The sequence below is a fragment of the Anabrus simplex genome, chromosome 1 (genome assembly GCF_040414725.1).
Source record: "Anabrus simplex isolate iqAnaSimp1 chromosome 1, ASM4041472v1, whole genome shotgun sequence".
NCBI classification, from domain to species: Eukaryota; Metazoa; Arthropoda; class Insecta; order Orthoptera; family Tettigoniidae; genus Anabrus; species Anabrus simplex.
This window is the reverse complement of record NC_090265.1, coordinates 1444632282-1444647480: the sequence shown is the minus strand read 5'-3', so window position 1 is coordinate 1444647480 and position 15199 is coordinate 1444632282. Positions and strand designations below refer to the sequence as shown.

Genomic DNA, 15199 nt, shown 5'->3' with positions numbered 1-15199 from the left:
TCTCTCAGACAGTCAATTTGGTAAGGTCTTATCAATTGCAAAGTTGGAGATCTTACACTATCTTAATGGGAGAGCATTTATATAATCACATCCCTAAAACAAATGTTTCATACTTTGTAAGTAATGAAACTGAATATACAGATATACGGTAATTATTCGGTAGTAGAAACTGCACCACCCCTGAGACATTAGCGAAACAAAGAAACGTCTCATACTAGACTTATAGTATAATTCAGTGTTACAGGAACAAATATCTAAAAACATAATTACAGTGGAACCTCGATATCTCAAATCACCTCGGGAGCTAAATTTTATTTTGAGTTGTCGAAATTTTGAGCTAGCAAATCTCTACCTATTAACTATTATAAATAAAGAGATATAGAGAATACCGTTTATGAGCATATATAGCGCATAATTGAATCATATGTATCTACGGACTTATGCTGAATACAGTATCTTTTACAGTATTTAGAAATATATTAACAAATTCATATTTTACGGCATCGCTTTAATTATGACCCTTATTAAAGTAACATCGGTGCGATGTAAAACAACAAAAAGATAGAATACAGTACATACAGAAGTGAAACAAGAAACATACCTCCATTAATAAATCGTTACTCTTTTCTGTGTTTTACTGTTAACCCTCTTTTTTTTAACATACTTTTCAACAACATTTATTGCTGTGAGAAACACTGTCATTTATATTCGACGGACTCTGTATGTAGGTACGAAACCACGCAGCCAAGATTCGTAAATGGAGCTTGTCATCCACGACTTCCGGGGTTGCTTTCATATGTGACCAGTAATGAAATCACACCTGAAAAACAATAAGGCTTTATCGATTTTTTGATTGCTAGAAGTTTGTTTTTCGGTTCCCGTCATATTAGCTCCCATCATCACTGTAACCATTTCTTTACTTGTTAACTGTTCCTCACAAACTACAAATGCTGTATTGCACAGTCAATGTTGTACAAAATTCGAGTTACGGAGTATTTTTTGCTTCAAGGGAGGATATGTTTGCTTTGAGAAATCGAGAAATTTGTGTAACCAAATTTATAATAATAGAGAAATAAATACACGTGAAGAATAGGACAAATGGCCGGGAAAGAAGTTACTTCAGGATACTGAAAATTCGAGTAATGGAGGTTCGAGATATCGAGGTTTGACTGTATAATAAAAGGCACAATATGCAGTAACTGCCTAAGAAATTTATACGACAATGTTAACAAATCACCATCCACATCTCCAGCTTCATGGAGTTTATACACATACTAACAAACATAAACTTCATTAAACCTTATGATTTTTTCAAAAAAATTTCAGATGATATGAAGATGTATAAAAAGTGTAATGAAAATGCAACACTGTTACTGCTTAATAAGGTTAGTCCTTTAACAAACAAAAATCATAATATTCTCAAAAAGAGAACTGTCATTAAAAAAAAAAATACTACAGGAAGTCAAAGTATTTCTACTCCCTGTCAATCAAGAGTTGGGAAAATGAATCTGAAAACCAAATTAACAGGAAGATCCCAACAGGTTTCTAAATAGTAATAACACACAACTTACTATGCTCTAACTAAAAATACATTAAGCATAAATAAATAAAAAAAATAATAACAATAAAAAAATCTGAAATGAAGCATTAAACACACCGACTGTCAATAGAGTTTTCTTTTTCTTAATGCTTGCACTGACCATGAGTTCAATATTTGGAGGATGGTGCTGTTTGTCCTTAGTTGAGATACAGAACTCCTGGCCAAGCTAGCAAATCTGAAACTAGACCATCACCACTACTGTTACGGGACATATTTAAAGAGGGTACATCAACATAAAACACTCACATAGATTATATATAAATTAAAACTCAAAACAACAGTATGTCGACAGTTGTCAATTACATATTTCAATAAACATATTTGTGGGTATTCACCATCATTAAAATGGTAACTATATTCAGTGGCATTCATCATTTAAACTGTAGATTTAACAAGTTTTTTTTTTTACCTATGTCTTTTGAAGTAATTTCTAATAATTACCAAAACACATGCCTTCTCTTCTAGACTTCAAAACTATTTTAAGAACACACCACTGATAAGGAATTGATACAGAGGGAAGGAGTATACTGTATATTAGATATAGAAATAATAATAATAATAATAATAATAATAATAATAATAATAATAATAATGTATTATTATTCACTAAAAGTTGTTCCAGTGCCTGTAAAAATGATCATATGCTAAATTTCAATTCGGTTTATTATCAAACAACCTGCCACAAAGTTTGAAAACTGCAATTCTTTGAGCATCTGTCAGAATGGTGTGGTGGAACTGCTCACCATTGCGAAAGTCATTAATGTACTCAGTTCGCCATCATAAAATGAACCATGTTTTAAAGTCTGTTTATTACCATGAGAGGAGCAAGAAACAAAGGTTCAAGCGAAGTTAGCCATTTTATGGTCTGACAAAATAACTTAAATGAGTACAGCACCCAAACGTCACACTTCTGGCAGGATTTTCTTTTGTTCTTAATACAGCATCATTCAGTGCACACTACCTAAGAAAGGTAGATGAGAACATAGCTGGCTACATTTTGGTCCCGAAGACATTGGTTAAAAACAGCTTTTACTGATTAATAATAATAATAATAATAATAATAATAATAATAATAATAATACAAGAACTTCCTCAAAACATAACATTTTATAAAATGGGGCTTAAAATACCTACACTTTTTTTTTTCCTTCTGCAATGATTTTCCAACAAATAAAATATTGTATATCTATACACATTCTTTCAGCACCGTTTACTGCAGTGTTTAAATTAATTTACCAAACCTGTTAGATTGACACAGAATCCCCTTTATAGGACAAACATCTATACCATACTCAATTTTTAACAGGACATCAGTCACACAAGCTATCTGTGTAATTACAACATTTCTACTTGTACAAAAAGACTCTGAAACTACCCTTCTTTTAATAGTTCTATCTAACTCGATTTGTTCGATATTGTATAAGGTTTTTATATTTTTAAATAATTTTATGATCCTTATATTTCACACTGAATATAGAAGTGTCCCTAACAACATTTGATGTCTCAGAGATTGACATTCACATATTAAAAAAAAACTATTAAATCAAACTTTGGGGAATGGTTAAGGCATAAAGGTAACTCATAATAAAACTAAAATCTTAGAACTGTTTCTCAAGGAGTATCCACGGCAGATATATTCATTATCATATCCAGCTGAAATGTTTATCTGTATTCAAATGATCCATGGAGTGGATACACCTTTAAAAAACATTTTATGAACCAGTGACATAAACACAACAGCTTCATATTATGTCCTAATTCTACATAGCAGAGACCATGTTAAAATGGACAATAGCAGTGACCTCTGAAACAATTTATAAAACTAGAGGCAAAGTACAAACATAAATCCCTAATTCTCATTTTATTTGGCAATCACTACGATATCCAAGGTCAACAAAATATAAAACATTCATACACAACATTACCATTTGCAAGAAGCCCCATTAATGCACAACAGGCAACAAAGCACAGGGGCTGAAGTAAAGGGGACACAGTATCACTTCCAACATACCACTACACATGTGGATCTTGGTTATATAACTCTCTTTCTTATTCTCAGCCATCTTGAACAATACAAAAATTACCATTTTTTTTTTTTTTTGTAATAGCAAATCAATCCCATTGTGGTTGAACTTAAATTCAGAAACACACATGGATTAAGAGCCATTACATGGATTATCACTCATTAAAAAAATCCTGCTTCAATATCATCTGACACAGATGCAGGAAATATAAGTGATTAAAAAATAATTACATTACACATTTACTGGAGGGGGAGGGAGGAGAGGGGTATATAATATACAAGGAAAAATAATGGAAATGAAAAGCAACCATATTAAATTACTGATCACTTCTAATTAATATTGCCTAGACAGGTTCTACCTTTACAAGGTCACTGGTCGGAATGCCCGTACACATCCATGAAATAATGGACAGGCCACTCCCTTCAAACATGATGAGTCAGCCCAGAACTGACAAGGAACAGTAGCTAAATCATGTGAAACATGGCAATGAGGACGTTCGCAGCTACCCTCCAATAAAAAGCTGCAAGTCCGCTGACTGGCAGAATGTCTCCTATTAAACAAAATAAATGTGATTCATTACATACAACCAATCTGGTGTCTTACTGAATAGAAAAAGCATGATCAAAGAGATAATATTTCAACAGAAAGATTACTCACAGGATTGTAGATAAAGTTATTCTTAAAATAAAACAAATTTTAGGAGTTTTTAGAAAATAAAATTATTAACTAAAGATTCCTCTTTTTTCTAACATGGAATTTAATAATTTTTAAAAGTAGTACTGCTTAAGAGCAAAGAAATAGGGGAATTAAAATATTCTTTGTCAGCATAGAAAATATCAAATTATTTTCTGTTCACTGAACTCAACAGACTAAAAACCAGTGGAAGTCTTATAATGGGCGTGGTTAAGATATTTGCCAATCTTATGCTACTTCCTGCACCTCCATGGCACTAGAGCCCTGACGAACCTTGGCCTATCAGGCGACTGCTGCTCAGCCCGAAGACCTGCAGATTACGAGGTGACACACAGTCAATGTGTGACGAATCCTCTCAGTCATTATTCTCGGTTTTCTAGACTGGAATTGCCATCTAACCGCCAGATAGCTCCTCAATCACGTAGGCTGAGTGGACCTCGAACCAACCCTCATGACCAGGTAAATATCCCAGACCTAACTGGGAATCAAACCCGGGGCTTTGGGGAGAGACCACAGGGCCCAGACATGCTTTCTGCAAGCGAGATAGAAAAAAACACCCTCTTTGTTCAGATGTTTTGACTTTTTCTGTTCAATGTTATGGGTCAATTTCTCCAATACGAATCGATCACCTGTTTATAATAATGTTATTTGCTTTACATCCCACGAACTACTTTGACGGTTTTCGGAGAAACCGAGGCGCCGGAATTTAGTCCCACAGGAGTTCTTTTATGTGCCAGTAAATGTAAGACATGAGGCTGACGTATCTGAGCACCTTCAAATACCACGGGACTGAGCCAGGATCGAACCTGCCAAGTTGGGGTCAGAAGGCCAGCGCCTCAACCGTCTGAGCCACTCAGCCCGGTGATCACCTGTTTAGTGTGGTAGTAGCTTAAATCTGTGAATGCCTTTGAAATTCTGCCAAAGACAAAATATAATCTTCTTTATGTAGCTGTTTTGGTGGTTGTGAAGCCTAATCCCAAGATCCTTTCGATATTAAATTATTATTGACAATCCACTTTTTTATAGTCACTGTTTCACATCTCTCTCTCTTTCTCAGTCCAACCTTCAAATGAATATGGCAGTATAAGACAAGTTTTCATACAATTTGTTACCTATCAACTTTGTCTTGGACTGGATGAATGGCTCCGTGAAGGCTCTGTCTAATCAGACTTCTCATTAGATCCACTCACTGAGTTTATGTTCATTCAGTTGGTAATCATTAACTTTCCTCTTAATGACTAGTTCATCACTCCAAGTTTTCTATTACTGAGTTCATATCGTGAAAGCAGAATGAGCTCTTATGGTCAATGCCTTTCTTATGGGTGAATGAAGCATACTGTTGCCAAATACAATATGTTGATTTTCAAGTCTAGATAAACAAACAAATAGAATCAAAGTAAGAAGGCTTTCACAGCCAGAGTCAATATAATCAAAATCTTCTTGGCTATTCTGCTGTGGTCTACTCCTCTCATTCCTGACACATTTTGACTACTGCTGTGGCAGTCATCTTCTGTGGCATCGTCTAAGTACTCTCTCCTGTGTGCCACCGGCGACTGCGATGGTTGCTGGGGAGGCAGCTATATTTATATCTGAGCGTGCGGCCTCCAATTGGTTTGTCCATGCAGTCTGTCATCTGATTATCTGAGTGCACGACCTCCGATTGGGTTGTGCTGAGCAGTCTGTCGTTTGACTGAATCGCTGGGCACATGATCTCCAATTGGTCCGCTGTTATCTTGAACACCGTGGATTATGAACATAAGATCGAAGAACTTCTTGATCCATCAATCTACAAGAAACTTCCCCGCAATCCGACTATGAGGATTCTGCGCAAGACCAATGCTCTGATTAAGAAATCTTCTATTTTACCAGATGAACAAAAGAAGCTGAAGAAATCAGAAGCCTTATCTCCAAAACTGTATGGTCTGCCTAAGATCCAAAAGTCTGACGTTCCTCTTCGTCCCATCGTTAGTGCCATTGGCTCTCCATCTTATGAAGCTGCAAAATATTTAGGCAACTTACTAAACCCTTACATAGGAAATATTCAGAGACTCTGCCTATTCATAGACAGATTGCGACATCGAGGGATATACTAGTCAGTTTTGACGTCGTCTCACTCTTGGTGCCTATCAAGGATAATCTTGAACATATTCCATATGGAATAACAGTTTTATTTGGAGTTCTTTGAGGAGGAAGCTATGCAGGCTGCTCTGATATGTGAATATTTCCTATGTAATGTTTTAGTAAGTTGCCTAAATATCTTGCAACTTCATAAGTTGGAGAGCCAATGGCTCTAACGATGGGACGAAGAGGAATGTCACACTTGTGGACATGGAGAGGAGGCACATGATGGCTTTCTTACACATCTGAACAGCATTCATGCTCGTACACGATTCACTATGCAGAAGAAAAAGGAAGAGGTCAGGAGGCCACTCCATCCCAGAAGACAGCCAGCTGACAATAAAAGAGAACTACCCAGGAAGAAAGGCATCGCTTTTTTGTCATATATTCAGGACGTTTCAGATCATATTGGGAGGTTCCTTGTCAAGACCATTAATCAGCCGACCCGACAGTTACAAAATATGTTATGCTCTGCGAAAGATCCATGTGACCCTCTAACATCTACTGGAGTCTACAGGATACCGTACAGCTGTGGAGCTGTTTATATTGGCACGACTGGTAGAAGTGTCAAGACTCGCCTGACGGAGCACAAAAGGAACTGTAGCTTGGGGCAATAAGAAAAGTCAGCAGTAGCAGAGCATGAACTGCTTGACATAAAGGATGGGATCTGTTATGAGGATACTAATATACTGGCCACAACATCCCACTTCCACGCCCGTCTCTACAGGGAAGCTATTGACAAACCTCCAGATAACCTTAACAGCAAGGAGGAAGGAATTTAGCTCAGCAAGGCCTGACACACCCACTATATAACCTATGGCTGAAGCCAACTAAGATCAGGAACATCACAGTCAACCAACCAGAGGACCAACTGATCGGCACGATCCAATCGGAAGTCGTGTGCTCTGAGATACAATCAAATGACAGACTGCTCACTGCAACCCAATTAGAGGTCATGCGCTCAGATATTTAATCAGATGACAGACGGCACGGCAAAAACCAATCGGAGGCCGCATGCTCAGATATAAATATAGCTGCCTCTCCAACAACCATTTCAGTCATCAGCAGGATACAGGAGAGAGTACTTAGACAATGTCACAGAAGATGGCTACCGCAGCAGTAGTCAAAACATCTGCCAGGAATGAGAGGAATGGACCACAGCAGAATAGCCAAGAAGATTTTGATTATTAAAAATAGAATATGCAATCCTGTACGATATTTTATCGAGAACATGACGGTTAGCAAGAAAATTAGGAAAATGCTTTCTTACATTTATTAAATAATAACATTATAAGTTTCCTTCGAAACAAAATTTTTCCTCTTTTTTTTTTTTTTCCACTTTGACCTTCAAATTATTGCCATAGGTGATGGTAGTGCTTAAAAGTTTTGATATTTTAGGTGCATTCCTTTTAAAAAATTCAAATGAAGTGTGAGGATATTTTTATCAATAGAAAACGTCATCGCGACCAATTTTTTTGCTTTATAAGCCAAAATAAAACAAAATACAAAGTTGTGGTGAAATATTTGTTTATCTTCAAATGAAACTTGCCAGAAACAATACTTCCATGAAACTGCAGTTTCCTTTTGAACAGCACTCATGAGAAGAGTTCACCGACTCCCCTGTGGGTGTCCAAGGTATTTTATCCATAAATAAATTGAAGCACGCCACCGAACCACGCTGTATATCACAATTTTGATCAAGTTGAATTTATGGCCCAACACTGATGTATAGAGCATTCTGCAAGAAACATGGTAGGAAGTTATTTACAAGCACCTAGTTGTGCTGCTGTAAGTTTGACACCAGGTAGAACAACACTCATACCCGCCAACTTTCCAAATGATCTATAAGTAAAATCCCTGTACGTCAAAATACCGTATAATCCCGAATGCGGGTCGTATTCAAGCCGTTCATTCTCGTAAATATTTACTATGTTTACACGGAGTATTGAAATAGATATGAATACGGTTACTGTACTCAATATACCACATGTAACCGGGCATTCAGGTCTTAATGTGTTTTAGTTGCGTCCTAGAAAACAAAATCGATTTTTTTCTCAATACGGTTACAGTGGCATGTAAAAGTGAAATGTAAGGTAATGAAATACAGTAAATCAAAGAATATGGGTAAATATATGGTAAATATGAAAGCCGCTGCTGCGGATGCTCGATCAACATTTGTTTCACAAGTGTTCGCGAATAGCTGATCTCGTGGGATATCGTACTTTGCGAGAGTCGAGACTGTTGGTTACGGAGGTCTACCTCGCTCACATTCGAGTTCCGTATCTGTCCCGTAAAAGTGCTGTCTCGATAGTAAGCAATGGATTCAAAACGGCATCTGCAGTCATTTACCGTGAGCGAGAAACTTAAAGTTGTAAGTGAAGCAGAAATATACGGAAATTGTGCCGTTGGCAGAAAATACGATATTGATGAATTGTGTATTCGTAATTGGCGGAAGGAAAATCTTCTAAAAAGTAACGCCAATCGCAGAGCGTTCCGCGGGCAGAGTGCAGTGTTTACGGAAATTGAAGAACGACTCCACAAATTTGTGATAGAAAAACGTGAGTTAGGATATAGTGTTTCTAGTGAAATGTGTCAATTGAAAGCACTAGAGATCTAAAAAGAACTCATAACACAGGGTTTTACTGCAGGCCACGGATGGATCCGAAACTTTTATCAAAGAAAGGGATTGTGCATTCGGAGACGTACATCTATTTCACAACGTCTCCCTGGGGCATATGAAGAAAAGTTAACGGCCCTTCAGCATTACATTATTCATTTGAGGAAGCAAAATTCTTATTTGCCGTTGCAAATTGGGAATGCTGACCAGACACCTGTCTATTTTGAAATGCCGTTGGAAAATACAAAGGATACAAAGGGTTCTAAAAGTGTAACCATCAGAACAGGTGGTAACGAAAGCAATGATGCACAGTAATGTGCGTATTAACGGATGGAACCAAACTCCCTCCATATGCGGTTCTGAAAAGGAAAACACTTCTGAAAGGAAACTTGTTGTCCGGTGTTATTGTTAGAACACATGAACCGGGCGAGCTGGCCGTGCACGTAGAGGCGCGCGGCTGTGAGCTTGCATCTGGAAGATAGTAGGTTCGAATCCCACTATTGGCAGCCCTGAATATGGTTTTCCGTGGTTTCCCATTTTCACACCAGGCAAATGCTGGGGCTGTACCTTAATTAAGGCCACGGCCGCTTCCTTCCAACTCCTAGGCCTTTCCTATCCCATCGTCGCCATAAAACCTATCTGTGTCGGTGCGACGTAAAGCCCCTAGCAAGAAGAACACACGAGTCCGGCTGGATGGACAGTGCGTTAGTTCAGGACTGGGTGAAATGCGTTTGGCAACGTCGTCCGGGAGCTTTATTACAAAAACGAAACATGCTTGTGTTGGACAGTTACCAAGGACGTACAACTGACGCCATGGAAGGTATGATGAGAAAAGGAAAAACCGACCTTGCGATAATTTCTAGAGGACTCTCTTCTATTCTATAGCTGTTACATGTGTGCGTGAACTGGCCTTTCAAAACTGCAATGAAACAGTTGTACACCGAATGGATGTCTGATGGTGATTACGCGTTAACACCAACTGGACGAGTGAAGAGGCCTGAAGTGGGACTAATATGCAGCTGAATCAAGACCGCATGGGTGCGCATTCCCAAGGATCTAGTGTCCAAAAGCTTTAAGAAATGTGGAATTTCAAATTCAGTGGACGGTAGTGAGAACGACTCTTTGTGGAAAGATGCCAGCGACAAAAGTTCCTATGGTGAAACTTCAGATGACGACTGTGAATTGTGAATGACCTGAGTATTGGACCGATTTTATTTACGATTTTTGTGATGATTTTATTAATTGTTATCTGTTTGAATTTATATTTGTGGTATATTTGAAGAACATTAAATACTGTAGGTTATGTAAGTCATTTTATATTTTTCTGTATTTTGTCACCTTAGATTTAGGGTGCGGGTGTTATTCGGTGGCGGGTGGTATTCAGGATTATATGGTACGCAGGAGTACAATGCACCAAAATGTGGTAAAACATGATAAAAGTCATGTATTTTCTTCACTTAAGATAATTATGAGATTAACAGCATTAATATAAAACACTGATGACATTATAAGGGACAAAATATTTCACTTCAGTTAAACTAACACAAATATCTTTAAAATATGGCACTGAAATCAACTTACACAATGTCATTTGTTAATTCATACAACTAATTAAAACTTTGAAGTAAAGAGTGTGTTGGTGTGCATAATTATATGCACACAAGTTATTTACATTATTTACACCTTCACATGCACATCTTCATTCTGATTCAACAGCTTAAGTTGTGGCTTGCTTTGCTTTCTTCAGAAAGTCAATAGAATGTGTGTTTATGCATAACATGCTTCAGAACTTCAGGTCTTCAAGAAGGAAATGGCTTCCAGAGTTCCATTGGACATGAACTTGAACTGTGCACTATTCTTCTTAATCAAGCTAAAAATTCATTTACACTCTGCTTTACTATGTGATATAAGAACAGACAGCATGAATCTAGAGATCCTATCATTTATTATGTCCATTCACTCCATGGATATTCAACAGCTGTGCCCATTTTGAATCATTTGTAGCTTGATTATTTACAACACTATAAAAGTCGTCTATCTGAAGAGCCGTAAACTGACTTGCTGTAGGAAGCAGGCAATGTTAGAAAAAAAAAAAAAGAAAAAAAAGAAAGTCAGTGCTTTTTCTACATCAGACATTAGAGATTTACTTCCTTGCCTAAGGTCCTAAGTCAACCTAAAGACGACATATTATGACAAGAAGATCATAACCATAATTTTTGTTATTATATGTATTTCAAAATTATAATTATTCCTGCAACATTGTCTTTGTCTGGTATACAAATGTTTTAGTTATCATCCCTCTTTTACAAGTTTCAAGGGACCAAGGAATATTGGTGTAAAAGGGGGGAAAGTGTAAATCGTAGGTGGTTAAAAATTTGTGGAATATATTCTTTTATTACAGTAGTTACTTTCTTAGAATGGCTATAGAATTATCTAATGCAATATTTTCTCTGAATGAAACATTTTAATTGCTACTATTGTACCTGTATTTACAACATCAACACAAATTTATTCCAGATGGAAAACTACACAATCACTGCTGCCTACCAAAATAGTCCAGAATCGATTTCTGTTTACACTTCTTATTTCTTATGACCTCTATTTGTTTTTCAAGCTCATAAAGGTTATGAAAATTATTTTCATCCCCCTCTACAGATGACAAGATACCTGCATAAAACATCCACTTGCTGCACTTGCATCATGAGAACTGGTAGGCATCACTTCACTGTCTTCCTCTGCTTCATCACTGTCACTGGTGGGAGACTTGGCTGCTGTTTGCTCAGCAACCAACTCCTGCACACTTCTTTCCTCTGCAGTGATCACAGAATCATCTAGCTGAAGAAAATATTCAGTAGTGCAGTCTGACTGCAACATTCTCCATACATCAGGTAGCAAGTCGTCTTCTTCTTCTTCTTGCAACTGAGATTCGGCATGATTCTTGAAAAAATCCTGCTTTCAAGAAACAATCTGAGATGGTAGTCTGCTTCACAGCTTTTCAAGACTATGCAATGAAGTGAAGCGCATCCAGGATTGAAATTTTACTGTAAATGATGATGGATCCTTTCCAGCGTCCATAAGGAATAAAATTTGCTGCACCAGGTTCTTCCTATAAAGTGACTTAAAGGAATGAATAACCCCTAAATCCATAGGTTGTAGCTTGCTTGTGCAGTTAGCAGGAAGAAATTCTATCTGCACATTCCTCAAATTAACATACACGGGACGTGCAGGACAACGGTCTATGGAAAGAACGATCTTCCTATTTTGCGCACCCATTTTTGAATCCAGAGCAATTAACTGCTGCCAGAAAAGATCTGAGGTCATCTAAGCTTTATGGTTGGCATCACAGGCAGTAGGTAGTGATCGCACATTCTTGAAGCAACGATGCTTTTTAGATTTCCCTATCACATAGGGGTGGAGCTTCTCAGAGCCATCAGCATTGGCTCCCAACATCACTGTGAGTCTCATCTTGCTACGTTTCCCACCATGGCATTTACCTCCTTTGACTGCCAAAGTCTTGTTGGGAAACACACTGAAGAACAGTCTCATCTAGGTTAAAAATGTTCCTGGGTTCGTAATCCTTGGCCAGCTCCTGCAATCTTCTATCGATCCATTCTTCCACAGTTTTATCACTAACTGCATTAGATTCCCCAATAGGTTAGGTTATACCTTTTCCTTAATCGGTCGATCCAGCCATTGGACGCACTGAAATTTTCAATGCCAAGAATGTTTGTCACTTTAAGCGCCTTTTCCCTTAAGATTACACCATCAATTGGAATGCCTGTGGCTCTTGAATTTCAAATTAACGTTTTACAATTTTTTCCATTTTATCGTATTTGCAGTATGACGCATAATTGGAGTTTGGTCCGCATTCTGAAGCACTTGATGTAATGCTTCCTCTGTTTTTCACAATTGTATTCAGCATGGATACATGAAGGTGCAATTCGCGTGCCAATGAAACACGTGTTCTGCAATACAAATCAACCTTTTCTAATATTCAAACTTTCTCATCCACAGTGAAAGTTTTTCTTTCTTTCTTTTTTTCCATTAGTAGCAGGAAAACAATAAAGTGATAACAAAGAAGGATTAACAAATACACACAATGAGAAAGGAAGATCACGGCAATTCACTCTGACTGCTCAACTCACATAACAAAAACAAAAATGTAACAAAAAAACAAAAATTCAGTAAATGTGACAAATCAGCGACAATAACTTTAACAACTCCAACAACAAACGCAAATGTAAAACAATAACCGTGAAATAACGAACTCTAGCAAGACAAATACTGAATCACTTGATAACGTCTCCTTCTTGTGGCTTATACTGTACTTGCCTTTTCTTATCTTGATAATTTGATGGGCTTCGCGTGATAGTGGTTATACTGTACTTAGCAATAGAGCAAACATCTGCTATTTCCTTCTCCTTTGCGGTTTTGTTAATTCAACTCATTGGATTTCTTCTTCTTCTTGAAAGATTAATGGGCACTTTATTGTTGTCGGATTTGAAAATAAGGTTTAGGACGTTGTGAAAAACACCTGATATCTAAGAATGCGCTGCGTTGGTTACGTGGAAGTTCAATACTGAGAGTTCTAAGAGTTATTATAGACCATGGTTGTTTAATTTGCTCGTCATGCCATGGTTACTCAAAGCGTTTTAGGTTAGTTGTGACACCATTTTACCTCGAATTCTTCTTCCTCTCGAACGGCCTGTCGTGGCGTAAATAGCGGGAAGCATAAAATGTCGCAAACGTAATTTTGGGGATTTTAATACATTGTGAGCAAAGGAAATCTCAGGGGACCAACAAAAAATGTTGTAAAAGATGGGAAAACGTAAAAGCCGGGAACATAAATGCGGGGTAATACTGTAATTTTATTTGGCTGAACATGGCCACTAAGTTGCTGAAACTAGTCCCAAGACTGATGTAATATTATTTACTTGTATTGAAAATACAATTTATTGTCAATTTATTTCTTATAATTAGAGACAAGAATTATAGGCACTAAAAACAGTTAAAATAGGCAGGCCTATAGGCTCTTAAATTAGCCAAAAAAAAGGCATTTAAATAGGCACTAACATGTAAAACAGGCAACAAAATAGGCATGGAAAAATTACTTATAATTCATTAACACACTCAATTACTATAAAAGGAATTTACAAGCAACATTTCAATGTTTTCCGGTAACAATCTTGTTTTCCTCTCGTGCATTATGTTTTTTTACTGAGAGAAAGATCTCTCAACATCACATGAAGTGATTGGACAAAACTTCAGTGAAGTCACTTCCCAACTGGTTTTATTTCGCTGACAGCGGCTGCCTTCCCAGAGGTTCAGACAAAACTTCCTCTGACTTCTTCCACAATCCTAAATGACTCCACCAGGGTCATGCCACTCTTCTGCAAGTTGGTGTTGCTCCTGGCAGCTTGTTGAAATTTGAAGATGCTCTGGTTTATACAGGGGCATATTAGCTCCCAACACTGCAGTGCATAGGTCTGAAGAAAATGGTTGTTGGTCGCTGCCCAAAGTGGACTAGTAGAAAAGTTGCGTTGATACAGATTTCTGTACTCGTATCAGATGCATTGCAGTAATCCTAAGTTGATCTATGTGGTATTTTTCTCACATTTGATCTGAAAAATAATACAATTGACATAAATTACATTGTCCCTATGTCTTAAATTTCTACAGTTTGGGCTAATTGGCAATAATGCTTAGTATATATCATGCATTTGTACAAAACTTCAAAGTAGGAACAAGGGAATTAGTAAGTTACATGGAAATACGTGAAAGATGCGAACGATACCAGAGTAGCGTAGAGGAGAAATCCGTCCTTTATGCTTACCAAGGACCCACCAAGCTGGCCCTAGCAGTATTCTTACTTATATACAAGAATGAAAGTGAAATTTAGACACTACAGCACAGTGGTAAAGCCAGAGGGTCTCTACGCTTCAGAGAGCCTGACAATGAATAAAATGGGTGAACTTCAAGATCTCGAAAAAAAGGAGAGGAGAAAAAGAAAATTTTAGGACCACAGAAAATTGCTGATGGCGAGTGGAGGAATAGAAAAGAAAAGAAAAAATCACTGTCACCATGCGAAAGCAAAAGCTAAAATTCTATGGGCATCTAGAAAGAACGGATGAGAAACAGCTAACTAAG

General features: G+C 37.4%; 1 protein-coding gene across 3 annotated transcripts in view; it reads right to left on the bottom strand.

Annotated features, from left to right (window-relative positions):
* Window positions 1–3520: 3520 nt before the first annotated feature.
* The window catches only part of LOC136860653 (uncharacterized), a 314102-nt gene continuing 302423 nt past the window's right edge, over window positions 3521–15199 (bottom strand). For all 3 annotated transcript variants that reach the window (XM_067138771.2, XM_068225548.1, XM_068225547.1), the window contains one exon: window positions 3521–4174. In XM_067138771.2, coding sequence (XP_066994872.2) covers window positions 3985–4174 — 190 coding nt within the window. In that variant the 3' untranslated portion in view covers window positions 3521–3984. The remainder of the gene's footprint in view (window positions 4175–15199) is intronic.